At 43.4% G+C, this 16150-nt stretch overlaps 1 protein-coding gene across 1 annotated transcript in view; it reads right to left on the bottom strand.

Moving 5' to 3' along the window:
* Positions 1–16150, bottom strand: part of LOC139385010 (A disintegrin and metalloproteinase with thrombospondin motifs 20-like) — a 153857-nt gene that overhangs the window by 41085 nt on the left and 96622 nt on the right. Inside the window, exons 12-18 of the mRNA XM_071130028.1 lie at positions 14153–14298; positions 10200–10381; positions 8859–8995; positions 8342–8459; positions 4365–4460; positions 1582–1748; positions 1303–1432 (exon numbers count right to left, since the gene is read on the bottom strand). Coding sequence (XP_070986129.1) covers positions 1303–1432; positions 1582–1748; positions 4365–4460; positions 8342–8459; positions 8859–8995; positions 10200–10381; positions 14153–14298 — 976 coding nt within the window. The remainder of the gene's footprint in view (positions 1–1302; positions 1433–1581; positions 1749–4364; positions 4461–8341; positions 8460–8858; positions 8996–10199; positions 10382–14152; positions 14299–16150) is intronic.

Raw genomic sequence — 16150 nt, 5'->3', positions numbered from 1 at the left:
ATCATGGTACAAATAATTGCTTTTAATATACCAGATGTATGTCCTTGAACAGATTATTTAAAAATTGCACACAGGAAAAGTTACAAGAATAATTTAGTTGCTAATGGCAGCCTGCAATAACTTGATCGGTCTTCAACTTGAGTTACTCAATGAGAGGGGGCAGCACTGAGCTAGCTTGCAAAGTTACTTCCTGGAGTAGCTCAAACTGCACAAGTTATGTCTTATGAGACGCGTTGGACTAGTAACGAGCGTTGGACTAGTAACCAAAAGGTTGCAAGATCAAATCCCGAGCTGACCAGGTAAAAATCTATCATTCTACCCCTGAACAACTGCAGATTTTTACCTGGTCAGCTCGGGATTTGACCTTGGAACCTTTTGGTTACTAGTCCAACGCTCGAACCACTAGGCTACCTGCCGCACCATTCATTCCTATGTGAAGATCCAATAGCGCATTGAAGCCAAATTAAGTCAGTTAAGATGGCGTCTCATAAGACATAACTTGTTGCAGTTTGAACTACTCCAGGATGTAACGTTGCAGTCTAGCTCAGTGCTGCCCCCTCTCATTGAGTAACCCACTGTACCTAGGCCGTCATTGAAAATAAGAATTTGTTCTTTAAATGACTTGCCTAGTTAATTAATTGGCTCAGTAAGGTTAGAGGGCAGGCTCAGGGCTAAGTGGAGGAAGGTGTACTGGGATGTGATCAACCAGGTCAGAGCAGAGGGGCTGACAGGAGAGGAGGTAGGTTGATTTATAGGAGAGGTGGGTTGGTACTCAGTACTCATGCTGTGTGGGGGTAAAAATAGCATTGGGGGCTGAAGCCTGAAACCTATGAGTAACAGGGTGGACAACTGTGACCTTACCCTGACACATGGGTAACTGGGTGGATGACCATGACCTGACACATGGGTAACTGGGTGGATGACTATGACTTTACCCTGAGACATGGGTAACTGGGTAGACGGTTAATGATTTTACCCTGACACATGGGTAACTGGGTGGATGACCATGACCTTACACTGACACATGGGTAACTGGGTGGATGACTATGACTTTACCCTCCTGACACATGGGTAACTGGGTGGATGACTATGACTTTACCCTGACACATGGGTAACTGGGTGGACGACTATGACTTTACCCTGACACATGGGTAACTGGGTGGATGACTATGACTTTACTCTGATACATGGGTAACTGGGTGGATGACTATGACTTTACCCTCCTGACACATGGGTAACTGGGTGGACGACTATGACTTTACCTTGACACATGGGTAACTGGATGGACGACTATGACCTTACCCTGACACATGCGGCTACAATCCAGCCAGGAGCCTGAGGGGTCCCACACAAACTGTTCCCTGTGCCCCTCAATGGGGATGTTGAAGGAATAGCGCACATCTGGGTTGTACAGGTTCCCCACACACAGGACCTAGGGCAACAATGATATGGGAAATACTTGTAACAATATAGAAGGAGAGTTGGGGGAAAGGTGGAGAGGGGACAGAGAACGATAGAGAGAGAGAAAGGCGAACAAACAGAAGAGCGAGTGAGAGAAAGAGACAGAGACATCAGCCTTGCCTGTAGGATGAGTTCCTCCTCGATGCGTTCAGTGCAGTTGATGCGCTCCTCAATGGTGTCTGAGCCGCTGTACTCAATGACAGTTCCCTTGAAGGGGATTTCCCTTTTGAACATGGCCACCACAAAGTTTCCATTCAGGAGAAAGTTAGCATGGCTGTCAGATAAAGCTGAAAGGAAACAAATGAAAAAGTGGAAAAATAAATAATAAAAAGAAAATATTGCCTCAAGACATTGGATAAAAACTGCTTTCTTTGCTAAATACTTTTTGAGTTGTGGGTTTCAGGTTTGGAAAATCGTTTGAGGGGGAAAGTAGCTTTGTCATTCCAAGCTGTATGTAAACATTCAATGACTTCAAACCAAAAATGTTCTGCAATGCCGTTGTTGCAAGGGGGTATGTTGAAACATTGGTGGCACCAAATTGCAGTCATTTGGAGTTAGACTGCGTGACTCTCTTTACGATTGGCATTACAATGCTAACAAAGTAGCTCCACTGTCTTGAAATACAAACCAGTGCATAAAAACACACAAACGACAAGCTCACACATGCTGAACAAACCCTTGTTTATACACTACCAAGCAAACACCAACTACCCCTTCAACACACACACACACACACACACACACACACACACACACACACACACACACACACACACACACACACACACACACACACACACACACACACACACACACACACACACACACACGAAGTATGGTTCTGTGAAATATGTAGTAATTATAATGTGAGAGAGAGAGCCCATGTGTGTGATTAGGTCTCTAGGCACAACTTTGTTTACATTCAAGTCTGCACACTACCAGCTGAGGACCCCAGCTAGTCCTTGTTAACCCCTGACTGCCTGTGTGTATGGTGTGTGATGGCCAATGACAAAAACACCTCTTCTGGCAGTCATCACCTGCACCCTCCAGCAGTGAGAAAAATGCATTGGCTAACACACACACACACACACACACAAACACAGCCATTGCCCATCTCACCCAGCCCCTATCCACTTTCATCTGGCCTGGCTACACATGGCTCTAATTAACACCTTTTCTACACACATTCAGCTTCCTCTCGTTCTGACACACTGTTTGCTTTCCCAGCTATCCCTTATCCTCTGGCCCATTTGGCTCCGGGCCCCGCCATGCTTCCTCCACATACAGTTGAAGTGGGAAGTTTACATACACCTTAGCCAAATACATAAAAACTCAGTTTTCACAATTCCTGACATTTAATCCTAGTAAGAATGTAAAAATGTCAGAATAATAGAATAAAATGATTTATTTCAGCTTTTATTTATTTAATTACATTCCCAGTGGGTCAGAAGTTTACATACACTGAATTAGTATTTGGTAGCATTGCCTTTAAATTGCTCAACTTGGGTCAAACATTTCGGGTAGCCTTCCACAAGCTTCCCGCAATAAGTTAGGTGAATTTTGTCCCATTCCTCCTGACAGAGCTGGTGTAACTGAGCCAGGTTTGTAGGCCTCCTTGCTCACACATGCTTTTTCAGTTCTCTCCATACATGTTCTATAGGATTGAGGTCAAGGCTTTGTAATGGCCACTCCAATACCTTGACTTTGTTGTCCTTAAGCCATCGTGCCAGAACTTTGGAAGTATGCTTGGGGTCATTGTCCATTAGGAAGACCCATTTGCGACCAAGTTTTAACTTCCTGACTGATGTCTTGAGATGTTGCTTCAATATATCTACATCATTTTCCTCCCTCTTGATGCCATCTATTTTGAGAAGTGCACCAGTCCCTCCTGCAGCAAACGACCCCGACAACATGATGCTGCCACCCCCATGCTTCACGGTTGGGATAGTGTTCGTCTTGCAAGCCTCCCCCTTTTTCCTCCAAACATAACGATGGTCATTATGGCCAAACAGTTCTATTTTTGTTCCATCATACCAGAGTACAGATGAACGTGGTACCTTCAGGCGTTTGGAAATTGCTCCCAAGGATGAACCAGACTTGTGGAGGTCGACAATTTTTTGTCTGAAGCCTTGGCTGTTTTCTTTTGATTTTCCCATGATGTCAAGCAAAGAGGCACTGAATTTGAAGGTAGGCCTTGAAGTACATCCACAGGTACACCTCCAATGGACTCAAATTATGTCAATTAGCCTGTCAGAAGCTTCTAAAAACATGACATCTTTTTCTGGAATTTTCCAAGCTGTTTAAAGGCACAGTCAACTTAGCCTATATAAACTTCTGACCCACTGGAATTGTGATACAGAGAATTCTAGGTGAAATAATCTGTCTGTAAACAATTGTTGGAAAAATTACTTGTGTCATGCACAAAGTAGATGTCCTAACCGACTTGCCAAAACTATAGTTTGTTAACAAGAAATGTGTGAAGTGGTTGAAAAACGAGTTTTAATGACTCCAACCTAAGTGTATGTAAACTTCCGACTTCAACTGTACATTCTGACTGGTATAAATGACTAGTGGTTTGGTATTAGTCCATACTTCCTCACCCCCTTTAACCCCACATCCTAAACATCCTGTCCCTACAGCTGGGGTCACTGGGTGGGTAACCATGTCCTGACCAATGGCTGCCCTTTGATAGAGGAGCGGGGGAAAACACATTGACCTATGGTATGATGTCCACCATTTAAAGCACCAATAAACATATTTAAAGCCTCTATAGCTAGAAAGAATTTGCCATAAACTGGCTGTGAGTGAATTGGCCTGCTGTGAAGCACCATGGCTAAGCAGTGATAGCATCACTCATGCTCACACACACACACACACACACACACACACACACACACACTCACCGAGGTAGTTGTCATCCTCCGACTTCCCAGAGTAGCTGACCTGTTTAATATCAATGTTGGTGGCTCCTGCAGGGATGCTCACCACTGTGTTGTAACCTGGATGGAGAGAGAGAGAGAGAGAGACCCACCCATAAAATAGTATATAATTACTCCCCGGCCCGGCGCTTGCCTTGTAATTTCCCTGGGTCTGTGTTCCATGACAGGCCGACATGGGTAGAGGAAAGAGGAGAGGAGAGACTGAGCGGGAGCGAGGGAAATGGTGAGAGAGAAGACGGAGGAAGAGAGTAGAAACAAAACAGGAGATGAAAGAGAAGAGGTGAGAGGTGGAAAGAGGTGATAGGAGAGGGTAAAACAGAGATATTAGAGTGAGGGGAGAGGAGAAGGTTAAAACAGAGATATTAGAATGAGTGGAGAGGAGAGGGTTAAAACAGAGATATTAGAATGAGAGGAATGGGTTAAAACAGAGATATTAGAATGAGGGGAGAGGAGAGGGTTAAAACAGAGATATTAGAATGAGGGGAGAGGAGAGGGATAGAACAGAGATATTGGAGTGAGGGGAGAGGAGAGGGTTAAAACAGAGATATTGGAGTGAGGGGAGAAGAGATGGTTAGAACAGAGATATTAGAATGAGGGGAGAGGAGAGGGTTAAAACAGAGATATTGGAGTGAGGGGAGAGGAGAGGGTTAAAACAGAGATATTGGAGTGAGGGGAGAAGAGATGGTTAAAACAGAGATATTGGAGTGAGGGGAGAGGGTTAAAACAGAGCTTTGGAGTGAGGGGAGAGGAGAGGGTTAAAACAGAGATATTGGAGTGAGGGGAGAGGGTTAAAACAGATATATTGGACTGAGGGGAGAGGAGAGGGTTAAAACAGAGATATTGGCATGAGGGGTGAGGAGAGGGTTAAAACAGAGATATTGCAGTGATGGGAGAGGAGAGGGTTAAAACAGATATTGGAGTGAGGGGAGAAGAGATGGTTAGAACAGAGATATTGGAGTGAGGGGAGAGGATAGGGTTAAAACAGAGATATTGGAGTGAGGGGAGAAGAGATGGTTAGAACAGAGATATTGGAGTGAGGGGTGAGGAGAGGGTTAGAAAAGAGATATGGGATTGAGGATAAATGAGAGGGTTAGAACAGAGATGGATTCCCGAGTGGCGCAGCGGTCTAAGGCACCGCCCCTCAGTGTTAGAGGCGTCACTACAGTCCCTGGTTTGATTCCAGGCTGTATCACATCCGGCTGTGATTGGGAGTCCCATAGGGCGGCACACAATTGGCCCAGCGTCATCCGGGTTTGGCCAGGGTAGGCCATCATTGTTAAATAAAGGTTACATTATAAAAATATAAAAAATAGATATTGGAGTGAGGGGAGAGGGTTAGGGTTAGAACAGAGATATTGGAGTGAGGGGAGAGGGTTAGGGTTAGAACAGAGATATTGGAGTGGGGGGAGAGCGTTAGGGTTAGAACAGAGATATTGGAGTGAGGGGAGAGGGTTAGAACAGAGATATTGGAGTGGGGGGAGAGGGTTAGGGTTAGAACAGAGATATTGGAGTGGGGGAGAGGGTTAGGGTTAGAACAGAGATATTGAGTGAGGGGAGAGGGTTAGAACAGAGATATTGGAGTGAGGGGAGAGGGTTAGGGTTAGAACAGAGATATTGGAGTGGGGGGAGAGGGTTAGAACAGAGATATTGGAGTAAGGGGAAAGGGTTAGGGTTAGAACAGAGATATTGGAGTGGGGGGAGAGGGTTACGGTTAGAACAGAGATATTGGAGTCGGGGGAGAGGGTTAGAACAGAGATATTGGAGTGAGGGGAGAGGGTTAGGGTTAGAACAGAGATATTGGAGTGGGGGGAGAGGGTTAGGGTTAGAACAGAGATATTGGAGTGAGGGGAGAGGGTTAGGGTTAGAACAGAGATATTGGAGTGAGGGGAGAGGGTTAGGGTTAGAACAGAGATATTGGAGTGAGGGGAGAGGGTTAGGGTTAGAACAGAGATATTGGAGTGGGGGGAGAGGAGAGGGTTAAAACAGAGATATTGGAGTGAGGGGAGAGGGTTAGGGTTAGAACAGAGATATTGGAGAGGGGGGAGAGGGTTAGAACAGAGTAATTGGAGTGGGGGGAGAGGGTTAGGGTTAGAACAGAGATATTGGAGTGAGGGGAGAAAGTGGCTGGAGAGAACTGGATTAAAGAGATGGGAGAGAGGAGGAGAAAATAGGGGACGAAAAGAAGGGTGAGAGGGGGAAAGAGAAGGGGGTGAAGGGAGAGAGAAGTGCTTGGGCCACTCGGGGGCAGCACTAGTAAAGGTTATGTCTTGTCACACCGACCGGCCAGCCACACACTTTATCACTCAATCTACGTTCGGTGGTCACTATTGTTGATTGAAGTGCATTTTCTTTGAAGTCAAAGGAATAAGCCCATAACCCTTATATGCTACAGTCACTCTGGTACCACAAGAAAAGGCTGCAGCTTCCAGTCTTACAGCATCAACAACAACAAAAATAGACTTTTTGCTCTAAATTCTAAAAGATAAACAACAATTGCTTAAGAATGTCCATAAGAAAACCCCAGTGCTAAAAAACAACAGCATAAATGTCTCTTCTGTGCTGTTAGGTTTTAAGTAGCATGTTAAATTCCCTCTCTAACCAGTCAAGACAGAATAAGCACATAAGTACAAGGAGTGGGTGAACTGTATAGACCGCAGACCAGGTCCCCCTTAGAGAAAGCCACAGCTCATCCACAGACCCTCGAAGCCCCCAATGCAACCGTTCACCACACACATAATCTAAACGCAACCACAGGGCGACCGCGGAATGCAAACACAGTTCTCCAGGAGAGACACCCCTGGTGCACCCTGGGAAAGCTGAGGTCTACCTCATGACGGGCAGACAGACACACAGCACTCTACCGAGGGAGAAGAAGACTAGGAGACCACTATTCTAAATGGTTTTTACTGTACATACGCTAATTTAGTTAGTTGCAAAGGGTAAGCCATAGGTTACTTCAACTTTCAATGTGTCCAAGCGTTACAGCTTGGGATCTGGGTAAAGGAGCTAAATGAATAAAACAAATCATTATTGTTATAAAAAGGAAGTGTGCTTTTATCAGGGTCAAGAGTCTCCTCAGCTCTGGGTGAGGTCCTCAAACCCCTGGGTTGGTGGCTCTCCTCTCCTCATTTAGTTGTTTACACTGTTAACTGGCTAAAGAGGGAGATGGACAGGGAGAGGAGGATGGAGAGGGAGAGGAAGGAGTCGAGGGAAAGGGAGAAAGAGAGAGGGAGAGATGAGGGAGGGAGGAAGAAAGAGAGAGGGACAAGTGAGGGAGAAGGAGAGAGAAGAGAGAGAGAGGGAGAAGATGAAGAGAGGGAGAGGAGGGAGAGGAGTGGACCATGCTGGACCAGGGATATCCTGGCTGGGCTGAGTTCTCATTCATGTCATCCTGGTCTAAACTTGGTTTGGCTGCACATGCTTGGCCTGGGACTCCTCAGCAGAAACACAAGCAGAGGAATGGACAGATAGAGGATGAGATGAAGAGAAGCTAATAGCAAAATAATGTTATTTTGCAGCTCAGACTTGAAGGGGATTTGAAGTAATCAGTGCTTGGCCCGGGAAGAGACATCATACTAATCATGAGTTCAAGGGGGTCACGCTGGGTCGGAGTTAAGTTTGAGAACTTCTAGAGTTTACTGACGTCTTCAGCAGGTTTTGGAGACTTATTCAGAATATCCATTATGCAAAGCATTGTCCCAAAGCGAAAGGAAAATGTTCACTCCCTTCACTAGCATCCAAAAGTTGTGTCATAATTCTGTTGTCATTTGTGCATTGTCCAAGTGTCAATTAGATTAGCAAGTTTAGCATAGCAAACATCTTTTTGTCATTTGTATATTGCATTTCAACTGTTCATAGACAGTTGTTGTTGTAAACAGTGTGCAATACCTGCTAACGTACTTTGGAATACAGGGAAACAAGAGAAAGGCAGCCAGGCTTACCATACTCAGCATCGTTGAAGGTCCCAGCAAGGGTTTTGCAGGAGGAGTTGTCCCCTCCACACACTCCACATTTGTCATTTTTCGCCTTGGAGTTCAACACATGATCACAGCCTGCTTGCTGTTGAAACAGACAGAGACACACCAATCAGACAAGGGGTCACACAGAGACACAGCAATCAGACAGGGGGTCACACCAAGGGCTATGTCAACCATCAGTGGTCACAATCCTGCACTAAAAATAGACGTTTATATACTCAATCCAACACCGCAAAACTAAAGCTTTCTGTTTCTGTGTGTGTGTGTGTGTGTGTGTGTGTGTGTGTGTGTGTGTGTGTGTGTGTGTGTGTGTGTGTGTGTGTGTGGTGTGTGCATGTGTGTGTGTGTGTACATACTCTGATACAGTATGTCACAACATTGTTAGTGATATGCTGATATAGACAGACATCTGAGAGAACATATATCAGTTTGCAAGTTAGCTGTGTTTGATACACAGTATGATGTTAGGGAACACAGTTACCCGACAGAGGCCTTGAACACAGATATCGTAGGTGTCTGGGCCACACGGCGTGCCGTCGATGACGCGGTCCTTCAGCTGATAGTAGGCCATCGTCCCGGCAACCCGACAGAAGAGCTTGCACCGATCCTTCATTAGAACTACAGAGGAAAAAAACACCCATTGGAAGATGACTGTATGGTGAGATATACATCAGTGGAGGCTGCTGGGGGAAGGATACCTCATAATAATGGCTGGAATGAAGTAAATGGAATGGTATTAAACACATGGAAACCATGTGTTCGATGTATTTGATACCATTCCACCTATTCCGCTCCAGCCATTACCACGAGCCCGTCCTCCCCAATTAAGGTGCCACCAACCTCCTGTGACATATATATACTGACAAAACTATGGATGAATCATTTTACATGACTTGATATCATGAATGTCAAATAACAACAAAAACAATAATGGCAACAACAACAACAACAATCTACAGTTAGCAAAGCCCTCACAAAATAGGTCTACAAACTCAAAAATATGTAATTCTCTACAATAGTACATTAGTATAATAGTAACATTTTTGCAAGGGTCAGCAGTTAGCTTTGCTGAAATAACTGCATTTGTATCAGTTGTTTAGAAAAATCCCCATTCTGTTTGACACCATTTTGGACTCTGTGCTTGGTCAGTGTGCTTGCATAACATTGTATTGTGATAGCTCGCGGTTACTTCTCCCAAATCTTAAACCCTGCACTAAAGCCCTGTCTCCTTTGCCAAATGGCAACTCGTTCAGCTGTGCAAGCCATCACTATAATTATTACAATGCGTGAGGTATAGAAGAGGGAAGCTATCCAGGAGCATATATTTTAGTACTGTATGCTTCTCAAGTGTTGATTACTCTGTACATTTTTCATGTCTGTTCCTATCATGACTATGCAGAGCATTGAGGGAAAACACACTGACAGAATTTGCCTGTACTGAGCCAAAAGCCAACAGTACAGTTAGTCTACCTACCAGGACACAATGGGGAGTGGGGTAAGGAGACAGAAGAACCAGAGCCATGTTTTATGTAATTCAAAAAAATATTGACACCTTAACCCCACCTAGCCCTCAATTAGGCATGGTGGACCTTCTGTGGGTTGAAGTCCGGTTCTTTGAGCTCTGTGAGGGAGCATAGGTGTAGTGTAGGGTATAGGGTAGTAGAATGCTATAATGTAATGTTATCAACTGTTATCATAGAGGCTTGGTGTTATCATGGTTTAACTGCTAGTACAGTGAGTACTCCCACTAATAATACATGGAGTTTTATACATGGTAGTGCTTTTACAGACACTTAGACACTTTCCAATAGAGGGTACTCACTACCGCTGTACTTGGGCACCCAGCGGACGGTGGGAGGTAGACCGTTGATGTTGAAGTGCTTGCCGTCGAACTGAGAGCACTGCTCCTCGCGGAAGTCTCTCCGTCCTCGGGGGCACGGCTCAGTGTTGCAGGACCGGAACTTCATCCTTCGACCCACGCAGAACTTTCCTCCATTCCGGGGCCTGAAGAAACATTACGGCAAAATAACTTGATTAAAACATGACTGACATTCACAGAGGCTTTGACTCTTTGATTGAAATGTGTTTTGCCAAGTATGTCCTCAGGCTTTGTTTGTAATTATTTCTTACTCAGGTGTTGTATTGTTCTGACTGTTACTCAGGTGTTGTATTGTTTTGACTGTTACCCAGGTGTTGTATTGTTCTGACTGTTACCCAGGTGTTGTATTGTTTTGACTGTTACTCAGGTGTTGTATTGTTTTGGCTGTTACTCAGGTGTTGTATTGTTTTGACTGTTACCCAGGTGTTGTATTGTTTTGACTGTTACTCAGGTGTTGTATTGTTTTGACTGTTACCCAGGTGTTGCATTGTTTTGACTGTTACTCAGGTGTTGTATTGTTTTGACTGTTACTCAGGTGTTGTATTGTTTTGACTGTTACTCAGGTGTTGTATTGTTTTGACTGTTACTCAGGTGTTGTATTGTTCTGACTGTTACTCAGGTGTTGTATTGTTCTGACTGTTACCCAGGTGTTGTATTGTTTTGACTGTTACTCAGGTGTTGTATTGTTTTGACTGTTACTCAGGTGTTGTATTGTTCTGACTGTTACTCAGGTGTTGTATTGTTTTGACTGTTACTCAGGTGTTGTATTGTTCTGACTGTTACTCAGGTGTTGTATTGTTCTGACTGTCACCCAGGTGTTGTATTGTTTTGACTGTTACTCAGGTGTTGTATTGTTTTGACTGTTACTCAGGTGTTGTAATGTTCTGACTGTTACTCAGGCGTTGTATTGTTCTGACTGTTACTCAGGTGTTGTATTGTTCTGACTGTTACCCAGGTGTTGTATTGTTCTGACTGTTACTCAGGTGTTGTATTGTTTTGACTGTTACTCAGGTGTTGTATTGTTTTGACTGTTACTCAGGTGTTGTATTGTTTTGACTGTTACCCAGGTGTTGTATTGTTTTGACTGTTACTCAGGTGTTGTATTGTTCTGACTGTTACTCCGGTGTTGTATTGTTTTGACTGTTACCCAGGTGTTGTATTGTTCTGACTGTTACCCAGGTGTTGTATTGTTTTGACTGTTACTCCGGTGTTGTATTGTTTTGACTGTTACCCAGGTGTTGTATTGTTTTGACTGTTACTCAGGTGTTGTATTGTTTTGACTGTTACTCAGGTGTTGTATTGTTTTGACTGTTACTCAGGTGTTGTATTGTTTTGACTGTTACCCAGGTGTTGTATTGTTTTGACTGTTACTCAGGTGTTGTATTGTTTTGACTGTTACCCAGGTGTTGTATTGTTTTGACTGTTACTCAGGTGTTGTATTGTTTTGACTGTTACTCAGGTGTTGTATTGTTCTGACTGTTACTCAGGTGTTGTATTGTTTTGACTGTTACTCAGGTGTTGTATTGTTTTGACTGTTACTCAGGTGTTGTATTGTTCTGACTGTTACTCAGGTGTTGTATTGTTCTGACTGTTACTCAGGTGTTGTATTGTTTTGACTGTTACTCAGGTGTTGTATTGTTCTGACTGTTACTCAGGTGTTGTATTGTTTTGACTGTTACTCAGGTGTTGTATTGTTTTGACTGTTACTCAGGTGTTGTATTGTTCTGACTGTTACTCAGGTGTTGTATTGTTTTGACTGTTACTCAGGTGTTGTATTGTTTTGACTGTTACTCAGGTGTTGTATTGTTTTGACTGTTACTCAGGTGTTGTATTGTTTTGACTGTTACTCAGGTGTTGTATTGTTTTGACTGTTACTCAGGTGTTGTATTGTTTTGACTGTTACTCAGGTGTTGTATTGTTTTGACTGTTACCCAGGTGTTGTATTGTTTTGACTGTTACCCAGGTGTTGTATTGTTTTGACTGTTACCCAGGTGTTGTATTGTTTTGACTGTTACTCAGGTGTTGTATTGTTCTGACTGTTACTCAGGTGTTGTATTGTTTTGACTGTTACTCAGGTGTTGTATTGTTTTGACTGTTACTCAGGTGTTGTATTGTTTTGACTGTTACTCAGGTGTTGTATTGTTTTGACTGTTACTCAGGTGTTGTATTGTTCTGACTGTTACTCAGGTGTTGTATTGTTTTGACTGTTACTCAGGTGTTGTATTGTTTTGACTGTTACTCAGGTGTTGTATTGTTTTGACTGTTACTCAGGTGTTGTATTGTTTTGACTGTTACTCAGGTGTTGTATTGTTTTGACTGTTACCCAGGTGTTGTATTGTTTTGACTGTTACTCAGGTGTTGTATTGTTCTGACTGTTACTCAGGCGTTGTATTGTTTTGACTGTTACTCAGGTGTTGTATGGTTTTGACTGTTACTCAGGTGTTGTATTGTTCTGACTGTTACTCAGGCGTTGTATTGTTTTGACTGTTACTCAGGTGTTGTATGGTTTTGACTGTTACTCAGGTGTTGTATGGTTTTGACTGTTACTCAGGTGTTGTATTGTTTTGACTGTTACTCAGGTGTTGTATTGTTTTGACTGTTACTCAGGTGTTGTATTGTTCTGACTGTTACTCAGGTGTTGTATTGTTTTGACTGTTACTCAGGTGTTGTATGGTTTTGACTGTTACTCAGGTGTTGTATGGTTTTGACTGTTACTCAGGTGTTGTATTGTTTTGACTGTTACTCAGGTGTTGTATTGTTTTGACTGTTACCCAGGTGTTGTATTGTTTTGACTGTTACTCAGGTGTTGTATTGTTTTGACTGTTACTCAGGTGTTGTATTGTTTTGACTGTTACCCAGGTGTTGTATTGTTCTGACTGTTACCCAGGTGTTGTATTGTTTTGACTGTTACTCAGGTGTTGTATTGTTTTGACTGTTACTCAGGTGTTGTATTGTTTTGACTGTTACTCAGGTGTTGTATTGTTTTGACTGTTACCCAGGTGTTGTATTGTTCTGACTGTTACCCAGGTGTTGTATTGTTCTGACTGTTACTCGGGTGTTGTATTGTTTTGACTGTTACTCAGGTGTTGTATTGTTCTGACTGTTACTCAGGTGTTGTATTGTTTTGACTGTTACTCAGGTGTTGTATTGTTCTGACTGTTACTCAGGTGTTGTATTGTTTTGACTGTTACTCAGGTGTTGTATTGTTTTGACTGTTACCCAGGTGTTGTATTGTTTTGACTGTTACTCAGGTGTTGTATTGTTCTGACTGTTACTCAGGTGTTGTATTGTTCTGACTGTTACTCAGGTGTTGTATTGTTCTGACTGTTACCCAGGTGTTGTATTGTTTTGACTGTTACTCAGGTGTTGTATTGTTTTGACTGTTACTCAGGTGTTGTATTGTTCTGACTGTTACTCAGGTGTTGTATTGTTGTGACTGTTACTCAGGTGTTTTATTGTTCTGACTGTTACTCAGGTGTTGTATTGTTTTGACTGTTACTCAGGTGTTGTATTGTTCTGACTGTTACCCAGGTGTTGTATTGTTTTGACTGTTACTCAGGTGTTGTATTGTTTTGACTGTTACTCAGGTGTTGTATTGTTCTGACTGTTACTCAGGTGTTGTATTGTTTTGACTGTTACTCAGGTGTTGTATTGTTCTGACTGTTACTCAGGTGTTGTATTGTTTTGACTGTTACTCAGGTGTAGCATTGTTTTGACTGTTACTCCTGGTTTGTTTTGACTAATCAGAGTTCTTACTCAAGGTGTGTGTTATTGCTTTGACTGGCTACTCCTGGTGTGTTTTGACTTAATTTGGCTTAATTTGGTGTGTTTTGGCTGATTAGTTAGGTTTGTTGAAGTCTCCTGGTGTTTTGCACTAGTCAGAATCAGAGTCTTACTCAGGGTTGTTGCAGTCTCTGGAGGTACTCCTGGTGCCTCCTCCACAGGTCCTGGAACAGACACTGTAGTGCCCCCAGGGGCCCCACTCCCCATGGACCGGCCGCAGGTCCAGCTCCTTGTTCACACACTTCCCATGTCTGCAGTACTGCACAGAGAGACAGTTTAAGTGGTAATATTTCCAATGTATTCTAACGTATTCACGATGGAAAATAAAACTGAAACTTGAATTTCAAACTTGAAAACACATACACACACAGGAGATCCTCTTAAAGAGTGTGACATCTTCACTCATCACAATCCCAACCAACACACCCCAGTTCAAGAGTGTCAACTCAGCTCCGGTTGGCGGAGTTCCCGATTTAGCGCAAGCAGTGATCACAGCTGGGAGTTTTGTCCCTCCTTCCCTAATCCTCTTTTTAAATGTAAGACTATCTCCTAAAAGTAAACGAGAGGATGCTAATCCTACTATTATTTACCCCCGAGGAATGCTTCCAAGTTCCCCATGCAGCTGTAGGGATAGGGTCTGTTGGGCCCCAGCCGCGGACCAACGACTAGCCTACTGCATGGAGAGGGGTGAAGGAAGAGGAGGAGAATAGGATGACAGTGCCAGTTAGAGGAACCAGAGCCAATACATCTTCAAATGCATTTGGCTGTTTCCTCTCAATGAGCTAAGCTAGATCCTCTCCTGTTGAATTCCTGCTCTGCTGGTGTCACACGTCCCCCTCTTGTGTGGACAGCTAGTTATTCCACCAAACTATGTAAGTGGGCACTCCAAATGGCACCCTATTCCCTAAGAGTTCACATAGGGCTCTGGTCAATAGTAGTGCACTATGTAGGGAATAGGGTGTCATTTAAGATGCAGCCTGAGTCTGTGATGACTAGGGAATTCTTTCATCAGCAGAGCTGGATCTCGAAATTGACCCTATGGACCAATCTCAGAGGAAAGAGCTGCTTAATGAAAAGCATAGGGGAGGAAGAAACAGTCATCGGGTTTATCACACTACATTGCCATATATATGTTATTCATTCACGCTGATTCATAACCTTTTTCAAATGAGCTAAGTGTGCATGAAGACAGTGTGGTATGAACGGAAGACACTCTGCATGTTACTGCCTAGGTATAGGACTTACCAACCAACCCCTGCCAAGAAGAGGTAGACCTAACAATGCTTTCATAAAGCAGGCATGGCAGACTATTTAGTTCTGTCTGTGTAACCAAATCTCTGCCTCCATGGAGAAGATAGCAGGAGGGTCCTTTTCAGAGAAAGAATGCGGGACAAGACGGCGTCTGTCTGGGTGCCCAGCGGCAGGCAGGCAGCCCGTCGTCCGGGCACACAGACACGGGAAGCGGTGGCACGGTGGTGATAAAAGAAACCCTAGAGTTGTGATAACAGGATAACACAGCTCATTACTGGCTTGAAATCAGCAGAACTTTCTCCCCATTCAGACAGAAACCATGTGACCAAACCGCAGCACACTGGGCACACTCAGTAAGGAGGCTGTTACGCTGCTTTTATTGTACATGTCTTAACTATCTTCAGTGGTATGTAATATGTATGAATACAGTTCCATCTCCATTAGCTGTTCCTGTGTTCCACACAAAACATTAAACAAGACATAATACAGAACATTAACGACAAGAACAGCTCAAGGTCAGAACTACATACATTTAAAATGTCACACATAGCCTACATATCAGCACATACAGTACACACAAAATATCTACGTCAAATAGGGGAGAGGCGTTGCGCCGTGAGGTGTTGCTTTATCTGTTTTTATAAACCAGGTTTGCTGTTCACCTGAGCAATCAAACATTTTCTTGAATTGAATTGCTTTCTTGAATTTGGGGATCCCTTTACTAGAGAACATCTGAATCCCTTTAGTAGAGAACATCTGAATCCCTTTACTAGAGTAGGTTGACTATGCAAACAATTTGGAATTGAACACAATATTTCTTATAAAAAGAAGAAGTAATGCACTCAGTTTCTCCTCAACTT

The sequence above is a fragment of the Oncorhynchus clarkii genome, chromosome 1 (genome assembly GCF_045791955.1).
Source record: "Oncorhynchus clarkii lewisi isolate Uvic-CL-2024 chromosome 1, UVic_Ocla_1.0, whole genome shotgun sequence".
In the NCBI taxonomy this organism is placed as follows: Eukaryota; Metazoa; Chordata; class Actinopteri; order Salmoniformes; family Salmonidae; genus Oncorhynchus; species Oncorhynchus clarkii.
Note: the sequence above shows the minus strand (reverse complement) of the source record. Positions and strands in the feature narration are given on the sequence as shown.